The 15054-nt window shown below is 39.4% G+C and overlaps 1 protein-coding gene across 1 annotated transcript in view; it reads left to right on the top strand.

The window, feature by feature from the left end:
• Positions 1-15054, top strand: part of SLC7A11 (solute carrier family 7 (anionic amino acid transporter light chain, xc- system), member 11) — a 58525-nt gene that overhangs the window by 17077 nt on the left and 26394 nt on the right. The window contains exons 5-6 of the mRNA XM_010008919.1: positions 1131-1230; positions 4353-4397. Of these exons, the coding sequence (XP_010007221.1) occupies positions 1131-1230; positions 4353-4397 (145 nt within the window). The remainder of the gene's footprint in view (positions 1-1130; positions 1231-4352; positions 4398-15054) is intronic.

The following is a 15054-nucleotide window of genomic DNA, read 5'->3' as shown; positions in this document are numbered from 1 at the left end:
CTGGGGATGCTCTTTTGTGGTCCCTTCCAAGTCAACAGTGTGGTGTCAGGCTCTGTGGTGAGCTCAGTTTCTTAGGGACAGGCAGCTCTCTGTGGTTAGCAATAGACTCTGAAATACAAAATTTTCCTGTGTAACCCTCTGCTGATTCACTATTCCTGTTTTCATGTGTTTCACTTCCCTTCTGGCAGTTGCAATGCCTCTTCCATCATCTCCCTTCATGTGCAAAATTTCTATCTGTTCCCATCCATCCCATTTTTCCCAGACCTATGGAGCAGACTGCAGTTTGGATGGGTTTTGCTGCCCTTAAGTAGTTCAGATAGTGTTCCCGCTTCCCCACTGGAACCTTCCTCTGGCCACAGCTTTTCCCTTACCTAAAAATCCTCTGCTTCAGTGGGAATTCTGACTGAAGGCTGAGTAAAAACCAAGTAAAGGGTAGAGAATTTGACCCATTGCTAACTTAAGCCTGAATTAATTCTGCTTCTTCCTGCTCCTTTTCTGTGGAGGATCTTTGCTTCTGAGGAAATCTGGGATATTGTAGGGATGTCTTACAAGCACCTTGTAAATGAATAAGAGCATAACACAACCCTTGCATGCTTGAATTTATAGATATATAATTCTTAATTAGTATAATATTAATACAGAACTGACTATAATGTGGTAGGGAATTACTGAATTTTTCAGTGGTAGAAATGTGTTAAGATGTTTAGTTTGTTTACTTTGAGAAATGTTGCTTGTGAGTGAAATGCTATCAATGTCCCTTCCGATTAAAATGTTACACAAGTGAAATTTTCCACAGCAAAACCAACAGGGCTCATTCTGTGCTTTCATGTTGATGTAAGTCACTGCTGGAGATGACAGTGCAGCAGGTGTCATCAGGCTCAGAATGCTTTGAAAAAAAACTAATAGGTCAAATTCTGCCATTTCATGACTAAGGACACCACAAAACCTTTTACAGTTGCTGGCAAACTGCAGCTGCAAGGGTTGGGTCAGGAATTAAGGTCATGGGCAGACCTTGATGTCAGTGAACTGTTGGGTGATTAAATGTTCCATGGTGTGATATATTTATTTGTTTTAAAGTAGTAGGTGACCAAAGAGCTTATTTTTCAGTATTGTTTTTGTTGATGTTGCAGGAGAAACACAGCACTTTAAAAATGCCTTTGCGGGCAATGATGCCAGTGTTATGGGATTACCACTTGCTTTCTATTCAGGAATGTATGCCTATTCAGGCTGGTAAGTTGTTGAAATCTGATAGTATTTGTCCTGAGAACTGACACTAATCTGCTCTAATAAGGACATTTATTTATATGACAAAATAAGTAGCATGTTCTACATCTTTTGCTAAACTATGTCATGTAGTAAGGGTATATCTCACCCCTGTTCCATATGCTCAGTGGTTATTCTGCAAGCTGCTCTACAAAGAAGAGGTTTCTCTTCTACAGTGTACAATTGGTAAACATGCACTGAACACTAAAGAAAAAAATCAGTTTTTAATTCTAGAAAGAAAGGCAAGAAGAAAGGAATGTTCTTTAATTTTCATTAGCTATTTTGATAAAAGAATTAGAAGAATAACAAAGCTTTTATTATTGTTGAACAAACCAGTAATTACATGAAAAATCTATGCACCGTTACAAAGTTGTGGATCTCCATCCCACTGTTGTAGACCTCGGCCTTTTATTTGCAAAAGCAGTATTGAAGAAGAAGTGACCCATGATAACATCAGTATAGATCACAAAATGATGTTAAAAACTAGATTCTTAAGCCTCTTGCTCCAAGAGAAACAGACCTCACTTAACAAGAAGTGCAACTGGCTTCCATAGAAGTCAAGTGCTATTGTCTGTGAACAAAGGTACAAGAATCTAGCCTTCAAGTATCCTGTTCAGAACATTCTCTCAAGTTCTTTCCCTCTCCCCCACCAAAGTACAAACCAAAGCTGGTTTCAAAGGTCCTGCCACTCTTCAAATCTGCCTTACAATGTATTCCTGCTTAGTGAGGGCTCCACGCTGCACAGTGCCAATGCACTTTTGCAGCAGCAGTGGGGGTGTGTGTGGAAAAGAGACTACAATGCACAGAGTGAGCTTATTTTAAGATAGCTTTGTCTGCAGGTCTCCTCTTTCCTTTCCATAGCCTCACAGGCAGACGAGTTCTTTACTTCACACAAAAGGCGAGGGCTGAGAGATAAGGGTTTTATTTATTAAATTCAGAGGGACAATGGGCTGAGCATTTGAGTTCTCTGCTGATCTGTAACTCCCCAGTTGCAGAAGTGTTATAAACATGCACATTGAAGTACTGAACAGAACTTTTATATTAAATGGGAGACAGGGAGGGGAACCTAAGAGAGTCCAAAGCCTTTATCTGTGATAGATACATAAGAAAAGAACCTGACGTTTTGAAACCTGAGAGAAATTGAACTTATTATGAGAACAGTCTCTTCCTTCTTTTCTCACTCTAATATAACTGTCTCTGTCTGTCATCTCCATACATGTGATGGTTTCTCACTTTTAATGTATTACCCTAACTCTGTGTTTTTGTATGAAAGCAATTTTAAAAGCTCTTTAACATTATTCATCACCAAGACAGTTGGTTTTTTTTACTGTGAAATGCTACAGCAAAAATACTGATATTCTGTTGCTTCTTTCCCGTTTCTTTCCATTTTCCACTGAACATTGCAAACCCCTAAAATAAAAATAATCTCTGTTCTTCCTTTAGACCTTCTGACTTTTATTTCAAGGTCCTTATTTGTCATTTATAAAAGAAATCAGCAGGAAAAGACCTAATTTGGCTAGTGTTTCCCAGCTGTCTATTTGTCTTTGTCACCACCTCAAATTGATTGCCTCAGACCATAGAAGAGCAGACTATTAAGTGGAGTGTCAATACGTTTGCACTATCACTTTCATAGGGCTAAATCAATCCAATAAGCTGAACGTGAAGGAGTGTTGCAAGTGTTGGTGCTGTGTCCCAGGACTCAGGCAGAATTTTATGTATAGCCTATGAGACTATTAACTTTTAATCATAGAGCTTTGAAAAACAAAGCAAAGATAGTGTTGCCTGTATGTGTGGGTTCATCCTGTGAAGAGCAAGTGCAGACTACTGGGTTATATAAAATACTGGAGAAAAAACAACAAGTATTGAAAAGAATGCAAGGAAGTATGGTTCTGCATCAATAAAAGGACTGAGGCAGGGCTGCCAAGTTACTTCTGTCTAGAAGCACGACTAAGACCAGCAAGGAGCAGCTGAATGTCAGAAGCCATCTCTCTTTTAAACTACCCCAACCCATTCTTCTGTGCTCTCTGCACAAGTAAGTTTGTAGACAAGTACTGAGGTTGTGGTATAAGGTGGCAAGTCTGGTTTTACAGAACTTCATGCTTGGTCACAAAATCACATTTTTAAAAACTATGAGCCAGCCCTAACTCATTCTGCTAAGCCAAATCTGGTTTGAGGCTTGTGATAGAGAAAAGTTCCCAGACTTTCTGCCCCCTAAGGCACCCTTTGTTTATTCACTGTAGCACTGTTGGGTCCGATATTGTTTGTCTTCCTGCATCTGTCCTCGAGGTAGAAAGCCAGCTCTGCATTTCCTGCACTGTTTAATTAGCCAGGGTGGGACTTTGTGCCCATATCTGAGCCAGGCACATCTGTGTGATCCAGCAATGCTCAGACCTCACGCTAATAAATACGGAACAGAGGGTTTGATGACCTTGAGGCTTATGGTTGCTTTGTATGCAGGGCTGTGCCCGGTGAGCAGCTCCTATGAATTCCCACGTGTAGCTGTCTCTGGCACGCTGCTGGAATACAGCTGGAGTGCAACCTGTATGGGAGGTTGTGCAAGAGCATGCAAGATTGACAGCCTGGGTTTGTAATTGTATATGGCACACTAGTCTCAACATCCTGGGTTTAGGAGGGGTTTTTTGAGGCTTCCTTTATTTTCATTGTTAAAAAGTCCTTGCTGAGTACCCTGATGAGAATTTTGCCAAAATAATCTGAAATTGTAAAAGCCTACAGCCATAAATGGAATATGGGGCTTTAGTGTCTGTGTACACTTTTGTGTAAAGGATTAGGGTAAACCATAATTTGTCTAGTATGCCAGGGAAAACATTCAGTTTAATTCCTTACTAACGTTCCATATATTTTGTCTTTTTTTTTCCCCTGCTTTTCTGTCTTTTCTGAGAATTCACTTCCTGAGTATGGGGATGACAGAAGGTTAAATCTCACACTCTCCTTAATCCAAACATGGGGCTGCAAAGTCTACGAAACTTAACAGCTGTGCTTAACTAAAAACATTTTTTGATTGTTTGGGAAAGAACTTGAGAATCAAAATCTACTGAGATCTTATAATACATTTTATAACTCTCTTTTAGGTTTTACCTCAATTTTGTTACTGAAGAAGTGGAGAACCCTGAAAAGTATGTACCTAATGTTTTTTCTTGGCTTTTGAAAAAATGGTCGTAACATTTAAAATGCTGTAAAAGCAGTGATCTTCAGAAATTCTGCATGCTGGTCAAGTTGCTTGCTTTCCAGCAGATCTGGTATCTATTTGAATTGCATCTGCTTGAAGATTTGCTATTTTTGGCCTGTTGTGACCTTGTTATTTATTCTGCTTTTATGTGCACAGAAAGCAGAAAACTAAGCAGATCTCCAGGGCTCCAATTCTCCCCCTCAGGACACAAGTAACTACCAGTGGCTCCTTTCAGTGGAAGTTACTGGTATACTGTCAGGGAAATCTTGCCCAAGAAACTTACCTGCTGCAATATTTGGCAGTTTTGCTGTGTTTAAATATTAATCAAATACTTAGTTCTACTTGTTTGTGATGTCTCAGAGTTGCAGGATCTTGAATACACATAGCGCAGCACCTGATCCAATTAAGCTGAACAGGGAGTATTGGTGGGAGTGTGTTTCAATCCAAAGATGAATGCTCTCACAGTGCCTGTCTGTAAAATAGGGGAAGAAAGATGTCCTGTTAGAGAGTTTGATTTGGCAGATCTATTTTGGTAGATATGTTTTGGTACATGCAGCTAGTAATAAAACAATACTAAACTTCTAAAAATTAAAGAAAATATGCCTTGTAAAATCAAATAATGTTCTTTGATGGAATTAAAAATTAATTTGTTTAACAAGTAATGGGTAGATATAATTTTCTTAGGTTTTTTAACATAAGATACCTTGCTAAGTACCAAATAACTTACTGTTTAAAAAGACCCCCAGCACTGTACCCTCTGAGAATACAAAAATGTATATCTCAGACATGTAGGAAAATGAAAAACAAACAAAACCAAAAAACAACAAAAAACAAACCAGCAAACTATAGAGTTGTTGATGGGGAGCATGCAGGAGGTTTTTAGTGGGTATCTTCAAAGTCTGAACCAAGCTTGATGCTGCTCAGTATTTTTTCAGAGACCTCAAAATACTTACAAAGAAACTGATGATAAAACATGAGGATGACAGGACTGGCAGATTTCCAACATTTCAGTGCCTTTGAGAGGTCTTGGGTGTCAACTGGCTTTTCAATCAGGATATGTACACCAAGTAATGTGTGGCTGGAAGCTGAAACCAGACACATACAAGTAGAAAATACAGCATTAATATTTAACAAAGTGCCTGACTAATCATTAGCATAGCTACCTATGTATGATTGGGTTTTTCATCGGTAGTCTTCAATTCAGACAGAAACCTTTTCAGAAGCCATGCTTTGGTAAAGCATAAGTTATTTGGCTTGGTGGAGAGCAGCTGGCTAATGCTTCCCAGGCCTGGGACACACAGGAACTCAGGCTAGGTGAACTAGTAACAAATCTGGGTTTAACTACCAAGGATCTGTGTGCTTTATGGAGGCAGACATTTAGAAAAAAACCACAACATAAAACAGTCTTTTTTTTTTTTTTCTCTCTGTTGAAAAGCTGTATGGCAGACTTACTTGAAAAGAAGGGTTAGGTCTTAGTGATGTGATCAAAAGCATTTGGTAGAAGTGATAGAATCTGTAAAATTATAATGAATTTACCATTAATACTGTGTGATGTTTTTAAACATGCACATGCCTACCACTGTTTGGGACTTTTCTTGCTGATATGCCCCTGCAGCCCTCTCAACTGCATAGTGATTAACTGAAATTCCTGGTAATTTTCATTGCAGATATTTTGGTTTCTGTTGATAACTTCTTCTTGTGGTTTGAGTCATAAGAGTGTGTATTTTTGAACATGTTGCCCTCTGCTGCATAGGATAGAAAGGCATAGTTCCTTTTTTTTCTCTTAAAGCAAGCACCTTTTGAAGCATGTTGTATCACAGCTGAGAAAAATGGTGTGCATTAGATTTCAGGGTTTTCTTGAGGGAGGGAGGCACTCTCTTGTTTCCCCCCATCCTGGGAGAGCTTCTCCATTCTCCAGGTTACTCTTGGGGAGCTGCTGAAGTTAATTGTGCTAGGGGGGATGGATGCAGGACCAGGGTGCAAGCCACATAGCCTTGTTTGTTTGGTGTATTCCAGGATGGCTGTGGGAAAAACAGCTCAGTGGCATGTGCAGTGTTGTCACAAAGCTCTTAAAAGTTTTCCTTTCTTCTTCTTATGGTTGCTCTTTTAGAGAATGAGAAGGGGGGCTGCCCAGGGATGCCAGGGATCAGAGTTTTCTGTGTGCAAGTACAAGTACACAGTAGAAGAGATTGGGACTTTAAACCTTGTTAAAAAGGGGCAGCTGATAGCAGGGCAGGTGAGTTACTGTTGGCTGTGCTGATGGAGACCTCTGCACTGCCTTGAAATGGGGATTCTGGATTCCATTAACCTGAAACAAACAATTAAATATAACAGTTGGAATATTTTTTTATCCAGTTGCCACCTGTGGATGGTTCTGTTGGAAAGACATCTTGCTGAACAGAGCCTGCTCCACCGCCATGCCTGAAGATACAGGACAAGAGAATAGTGTCACCTAATCCCAGGGGCAACTGTCTCAGCTTGATCAAACTCAGTGCAGACATTAGATGAGCCACTGATTGTGCTGCTGTTGTAGGCATTTGATAATATTATATTTCTTTTTTACCTAAAATCCTGTCTTCCCTTTCATTCTTGTTGTATACCTTCTGTTAAAGGTTGCATGTTGTGCTGCAGAGGCACTAGGTAGCTGTTTTTAAAAGGGAAGAGGTCAGTATGGACCCAAACCACTTAAGAGTCTGTAACAGCTCCAATTTGCAAGGTTTGTTGATGTTTAGGGATGCAAAATATTTACAGTGACAGAGGTGAGCATGGTGATGTCTTCTTCACTGTGCACGCCAAGGTAAATATTTGTCTGAGAATCAGTCACAGTTGTGTATTTCCAGGTGGCTTTTAAAGTAATGGGCAGCTGGTGCTGAGATGGATGATGGGCACTGCCACAGGAGAGTGTGCTGAAGGAGTTGAAGGCAGGATAGCACAGCTACAGCAGGGGGAGTGCAGAAATGACCTGGCAGAGAGAGGAGCTGCAGCAGAGCTGCCAAGGCCTCACATCTGTGGAGACTTGGCTTTAAGCTCCTTTTTATCTAGTGAGATCTAGACTCCCTCTTTTGTGGTATTGTGGAGGGTGAGAGACAGATACAGGTCAGGGCCCTAGAATATATCCTGAAACGTCTGGGAGTGTGGAAACATCAGCTTTTAGACATTAAAGTTTTCTAGCTAGGGACTGCTTTGTTTGCTGTGCTGTTTGCAGCACCAGAAAGGCTTGCTGGAGTAGAGCAAGTGCCATTGGGAATGTAGGGAGAGACAGGGAAAAGGGGGATTCTCATGGCCTTGCTCAGCTAAAAGCCACTTTTGTGCTCCCTTGGAGATGTTGTTTGTACAGGCAGAAAGGGCTGCTGAAGGCTGTGGGAGTCTGTGTTGGTGCAGAAGTTTGCCCAGGTGCAATAAATAGTGGATTTAGGACTATAGGATAGGTCTATATAGAATAGGATAAATAGTGTGGGCCTGAGGCACTGAGATACCCAGAAGATGAAATTCTAGACAGAGAGCGAGAGCTGGCGCAGAGGCAGTGGAAAGGAGCCAAGTGGAGAGGAAGAACCATTTAAATTATTGAAGGGAGAATGGAAAAAGGAAACAAAAAAATCTAGAAGTGAATGCCATTACATTTTGGACAGATTTTTGGAAGTAGTGCTGAATTCTCACTTTGCATATCTCACAGTCCTTTGTTTTGTGTAAGAAAAAGGACATTATTATGGGCTCAGTTATCATAAGATGTAGAAGTAACTGGTTCTGTCTCCTGCTAAGCCCTCTTTTGATGTCTCATTTTTTAAGCCTGGACTCATTTCTTTATTCCTCTTTGTTAAAGTGCTTCCCTCGTACAGCATTAGTAGGACCTGAAGCAACATGAAGTTGATGTTTGTTTTACAAGAAGCTGTGGTTGCAGGGTTCAGCTGCTTTAATCTACAGTTTTTTTAAAAAAGAGCCTGAAATAATTTTACTATCAATAATATGTGGAACAACAATGAAATGTAATAATAATTTTCTTTTACTTTTGAAAATTATGTTTTGTGTATGTGTGCTGAGTCCATAGCAATTGCTGCTTGAAATGAAATATCTGAATAATCCTTGAAGCAGAGCTTCACTGAAATAACCTCATGCAGCCATGTCCTGTGCAGCTTTGATCTTTTTAATTTTCTTACATTATATGGATCAGCCCTACTCAAACTGGGGTCGTGATGTCTAAATAATAAGTGAATGAAGGAAAAGCCAGGTGTCTGAGAGAGAATTTGTCACCTGAAAATTGACAGGAGCCGTGTTGCCTGGAGCAGTAAATTTAGAGGACTGGAAATCAAGCATGTTGAACTTTCAGACTCATTTCTTATACATAGTCTTTGAACTCATCTGTATTCTTGAGCATTCACTCTGTACTCTCAAGAAACAGACCAAGGTTTTTTAATCAACACCTCAAAAGCATATTGTGCCCAAAATCCTTCCTCCCTTCCTGAGCAGGGCAGAGTCCAGAATCAGCGCTCTCGTTTGTCAGGAATTTTGACGGCCTCCAGATGAGAATGTAACACAGGAGTGTTCTTACATTACAGCAATGTCTGCAGAGCCTTGTCAAAGTCAGGGCCAGTTTATGCCACATGCTGGCCAAAGAGAATCCTGCTTAAAAAAAAAATATGTTCTGTGTCCTCAGTACAAGCAGATGAGTCCAAATGCCGCTCACTATAACAACCAGGCTCTTATTGGAAGAAAAAGAAAATATTATTTAAGGGAAGGCATACTAAGACTTGAAGACTGCAGGGAAGTCTGTGATCAAATGTGTAACTGAAGATATTGATTCACAGTTCTCCTTTAACTCAAAATAATATATTTTTTTGGCAGTGAAAGTTTTTGTTAGTGTTGTTGAACTTAGGAGGTATTTTCAGTCATTTAAGTCATTAGGAGATTTTCAGTCATTTAAGGACGTGGATTCTGAAAATACTTTACAGCAAAAAGTTAGTTTCTTTTCCAGTTGTAGTTAAGTATAGCTGCTATTTGGCATAATCCTTTTTTTTTTTTTTTTTTTTTTCCCCCCTCCCTCCCTTATTAGGCCATTTCATTTGCAAATATTCTGTTTCTGTTTGTAAAATAACTTTGATCCAGCCCAGGCAATCTATCATAGTTTAAAAAGTTACACAGTGCAAAGAACATATTATTGAGATGTATAGTGTTTATAAGCCTGGTCTCAGATTGATAAATCATGTCTTGTGCTGTTGAAAAACCAAGAAATGAATTGCTTTGCTCTGACCTTGAGGTCTGAGATTAGTCAGTTTGTCTATTAGATTTTTCCAGTGTTCTTCTCACTTCATTTATTCCTTCTTTTCTAAGGAACCAAGAAGCAGTAGATGTATAGCAAGTCACCAAGGCTTGATGTCATGAGGCATTTTGTAAAATCAGGATATCAAAATGTTTTATATATTCTGGTTTTCTGTTGGATTTAAATAATGTGAGTGTCATATCTGATTAATCTAATACGTACCACCCATTTGTATTAATTAATGTTTAAAGTCACACTTCGCTTCTATGAGGACTGAGGGAGAGAAATGTGATATTGGAGGTTTTTTCAGGTTGTCTGAGCATGACAGAGGTGCAGATGGATGGGTGGGGAATGGCAGCTAAGACAATAAAACTCTTGCAGCACTCTAGCTGTTGGTAGCCATCTGATTTTTGGGACTTCACATTTAGGATGCACCCCCCTTCCAAAATCAATCAGAAATCGAATTGTGGTAATGCTCACTGCTGACTTAGACCCTGACTAGTTATTTCTAGTAATCTCAACAATGAAAAATATTTTTAATGTTGAGGCCTTTGCCATCTCTGCCTCTCTGCTTTGTTCATTTTTGTTAATTCAATGACAAGCTCTACTCTGAAGAGGAATATGAATATTGATATTGATTATTTTAGACATCAAAAAATTAATAGTCAGAAGTTTATCTCTCTGCAGCTATGCTGTCTATCATTTCAAACATACCTCATCATTGCTTTTTATTTAAGAAAGAGAGATGGTGTAGTTGAAGCACTGAACTGGGACTCAGAAGATCTAGCTCACGTACAAACTTGCTGTGAAAATGGAGGGTGGGTTGCTCCATCACTTCTCTTCCTGTTTCCTTTCTTTCTCTCCTCCCATTCTTTCCTCTATCCACTTTATGGAGTAGGAGGTATAACCTCCTGACTTCATTTTTGGAGTATCTATGTCCTTCCAAGGTCGAGGGTAAGATGCAGGCAAAGGTGAACCAAGTTTATTTGGATTTAAAAATACAAGTGCCTACTCCTTGAACTGAAGTCTTTAGAATGTTTATTAAAGCCTGGGTGTGGGTTCTGTAGGTCCTAGTCCTGCAAAGGTTCACATGGTATCAGTGGAACAAGGAAGCCTAGATTGTATCCCCATGAGGATACAAACTGATTTTTAAATAAACTTTGGTCAAGCCTTTCTCACAAATTAGCTGGCCATAAACACTTAAAGTTTAAGTCTGACACTGGCTGCATTTATCCTGCATAGACATAAGCAGAATAGCTTTGCTACCTGGGATTGGAAATCTTTGTTGCATTATTGTGTACCACACTTGTCAATGATATATTTGACTCCAATTCATTTTCTTCATGTCAGGCTACAACACCAAATATTCAGTGCAGAAATTATAGGATTACATTGTGATATTTTACCTGAAGGTGATCAAAAGAGACAAATGCTAATCTGTCAAGTATCTTTCAAAGCCATTTGCTCATGTGAATTCATCAGATTACTTTAAAGGGAAAGTAAGGTCACTGAAGTGAGCATTTGCCTTTTTTCTTCAACACATTATTTGTGTTTTGGATTATTTTTATATTCAAATACTTATTCTCCATCATACAATGAGGACCCTCCCCCAGCTATTTTTATATGCCACTTCAACAGAAATCTTATTCTTTCTAAATTTTTACTGTACCTAACAGCACAATGCACTGCCTGAATTCTCTGTTCACTGCTAAGCATCTCAGAAGGTGAGGTGTTCCAACACTAGTAAATCCAACATCACTTTGAACAGTTTAATTGTGCCCTGTGTGAGGGATGAAATGATAGCTTCACAATCATGACTTCAGAACTGTAAAATCCTTTAATGGGGAGCTGAGTCTGCTAAATAAAGACAACACATTAATTTGCTAGATCAAATATACTTACACAAAACCAAACATGGGTTTTACTAACTGTAAAGTTTATTAAAAATAATTTAATTGAGAATGTAATTCAGTAGTATTTGTGTCTATGTCTTCTTCTCAAACATGCTTACTAGCTCACAGGGGAGCTTGCTCACCAGTATGAAACTGTTCTTGCTAAAATTAACTTTACTTTTGCTCTCCCTCTAAGCTTACTAATTACTTATTACTTGCATGCCTCACATTGTCAACTCCAGAACCTTAAAGAGGCCTATGAGAAGGCTGGGGAAGACCTGTTCACTAGGGCATGTAATCATAGGACAAGGGGTAATGGTTTCAAGCTAGAGAAGGGTAGATTTGGGTTGGACATTAGGAAAAAATTATGTAATATGAGGGTAGTGGATCACTGGAACAGGTTGCCTAGAGAAGTGGTGGAGGCCCCATCTCTGGAGACATTTAAGGTCAGGCTTGATGGGGCTCTGAGCAGTCTGTTCTAGTGTGAGATGTCCCTGCTTCTTGTAGGGGGGTTGGCCTAGATGACATTTAGATGTCCCTTCCAACCAAAGACATTCTATGATTCTGTGATTCATTATCAGTTTTTTATTAATGACTGATAATTTATTTCTGAAACTCTGTATTTCAGTCTTGGATGTATGTTTTTGATGGGTTCAGTTTTCTGAAATCTCAGCATAGGCACTAATTTTTGGCTATTACTTATTTAAGGATGCTGTTACTTCTCTTGCTGCAAGCTGGAAATTCTCTTATGAACGGGATCCAAATGTTCTGAGTTACTTTGCTATTATTTATAACATTTTTTCACTAAAACTCCTGTTCAGAAGCTTTAATTGTCCTCTAGTTTGGTACACAGAGGTTTCCCAAACTGTGTCACTTGAAGACCATGGGTACAACATCAGTCTGAGAATTGCCTAACAAAATATTATGTGGGAGGCAACGTAGGCATTAGCTGTGACATGATAACCTTCATAAATACAACTTGCTGGTAGGAAGAGTAATTATTACTTAACTTTGCTCCTGATCTCAGCTAATTTTTGGTGATAGTTTGAGGCAGCTTGGATTCAAAACCAGTTACAAAGCTCGAGGGGGAGAGAAGTATTGGCTATCTTTGATCTCAGCTTAAACAGATTTTTCTGCAATGCTTCCTAATTCCCAATGGAGATGCCAGTAAATCTGTAAGGAATTATAACATTTTATTAAAAGCCACTCAGCTTCCTTCAGGACATATGGCAGTGAGTGGTACTTTTAGAGTAAAAAATAGAAGTATCTTGGAGGAAAAGTCCATGCAGGAGCAGGAGACACTGTGGTAGGTTCAGCTGAGTTCTGGCTCCAGCTTCTCCTTATCTGCCTTTTCCATCTTTCCACCCCACCCTCTTGTGAGACATGCTGTAAGTGCCCTAACATTGACAATTTTTTGGTACTGCCAGGGCTGCTCAGTGCAATTAAATGAGCCACATGTGAGACATGTAAATTTTTCAAAGGCTACAACTTGATTGTGAGCCATACTTGGGGCCTGTCTGTGGTAGAATTTGGTGAGAGTCACTGAATCCACAAAATATTTTCACACAGCTGGAGTGATGAAGGGAAACTGATTTTCACCATGTTAGCAGCTTGAGTTGAAGCAGGGACAAGTGTCAGGATGGGATTGGAGTTGGTAACACAAATAAAAATCCAAGTAGTTGGGTTTTTTAGTGGTTTGTTTTTAAAAATGTTAAGTACATTGAATTAGACTTTTGGATTTGATAATGTGGGTTACCCCAGTCTCTCACAGCACAGACTTTTCTTTGGCCCTGCAGTTTTTGAGAATTCCAGCACACTGGTTACCATATATAACATTTCATAATGAAATGAGAATACAGACTCAGCCCTTCATTTCTAATTTCCCTGTTCAAGGCTGTTGAACAAAAACTTCTCCTACCACACCTGGGTGTCCCTTGCCCTCAGGATGCTGTGGGAAGGAAGCAGAGAGCACAGCTGGAGACACATGATGTGCTGTGCAGTTTGAGTCTGGAGTGATCCAGATGTAGGCAGAAAGACACACTGCCCACCTGAATCCCCTGCCTCATCTTTAACACATACATGTACTTTGTGTCAGAGCGATGCTTTGAATTCACCAGAGCAATATATGCAGAGAACAGAGGGGCTGGGAAGATTCCTCACCGCATGAATTCACTTATCATCTGGAACAGGAATCACAGGGAGCCCAGGCTTCAGCAGCAGGGATAACAAAAAGGCTTCAGATTTCTGAGAACACTCCCCTCCCTTACCAGTCGCAGGCAGCTGCTGTGTGTCTGTACTGCTTCCAGAGGTTGCATGTTTTCCTTACACATTTACTTAGGGACTGACCTAATACATACTGTCACAATCTATTATCTTCAGGAGTGTGTACATGACACACATTCAATGCATGTTATTATTTCTTTGTCCTTCTCCCTTGTGCAGTTCGTTTTTCATTTCCATGTTTCTTGGTGCTTGTACCAGTGCTGAGTGCTGTGGTGCAGTTTCACACCTTGGGGGAGAGAATGATCTGTGGGTGCAGTATCTTTGTCATTGGCAGCTGCTTTCTAGCACCAATTTAGCATTTGAATTGGTTCTGCAGATTTCCAGTCTTTCTAACTTCTACTTCTACTTTGTTATCTATTTTAGTGTAAAAAAGAAAAAAAAGAAAATTTCTGTTGGTTCTATTTTCTGTTCTGATGTTCTGTTTAGAAATTGACTGTGGTGAAGAGCTACCTGCGGCAGTTTAAACTGATATGCCAGGCAATGTGTGTAAATTAGAAAAGAGAATGATGTAATCTGTAGTGTCTTTAAAGGTTTCAAAGAAGTACCGTGGTCATTAATTAAGACAATAAGGATGTCTTATAAAATTACAGTTGAGGAGACTAATAATTCACTATTGAATGAAGAAAAGCAAGGTCACTTGTATAATTACCTGTTCTAACACTGGTGTTCCTTGTATAAAAATGCTCCTACTCACACAAAAGTTGAGCTGCAGGCAGTGGAAATATTCAGGACTAAGAGATATAGTTTTCATGCATAAATTTTTGTAGCATGAAAGTCATACAGTCAAAGTTACCTTATAGCACGTGCCCTGCATGGGTGTTTAAATAAGAGAGAGTGGAAAATGTAAGAACAAAAATGAATGCTACTGGTGCAAGGTGAGATCAGTATTGCTGTGCTGGGTTTTAGCTGTGGATATGTGTGTTGAAATTAACAGTACTATTCACAGTTCTTTTTCTCCTAATTGATATAGGTTCTGATTCCGATTCCGTTTATGTCTCAAGCATGTAATACTCAAGAATGTAATAAAGATACAATAATATCTTTATTACATTCTTTATCTTGTAATAAAGATGCCAGCACAATAATCAGGATGGTAGCCAGCTACCTGAAAAATCAAAGATATTCACCAGACATAGCTGGAGGATGAAAGGAAAAAGTGGGGAAAGATAAATTGC

The sequence above is a fragment of the Chaetura pelagica genome, unplaced genomic scaffold, assembly GCF_000747805.2.
Source record: "Chaetura pelagica isolate M959 unplaced genomic scaffold, ChaPel_1.0 scaffold221, whole genome shotgun sequence".
Lineage (NCBI taxonomy): Eukaryota > Metazoa > Chordata > Aves > Apodiformes > Apodidae > Chaetura > Chaetura pelagica.
This window is presented reverse-complemented; position numbering and strand designations above follow the sequence as displayed.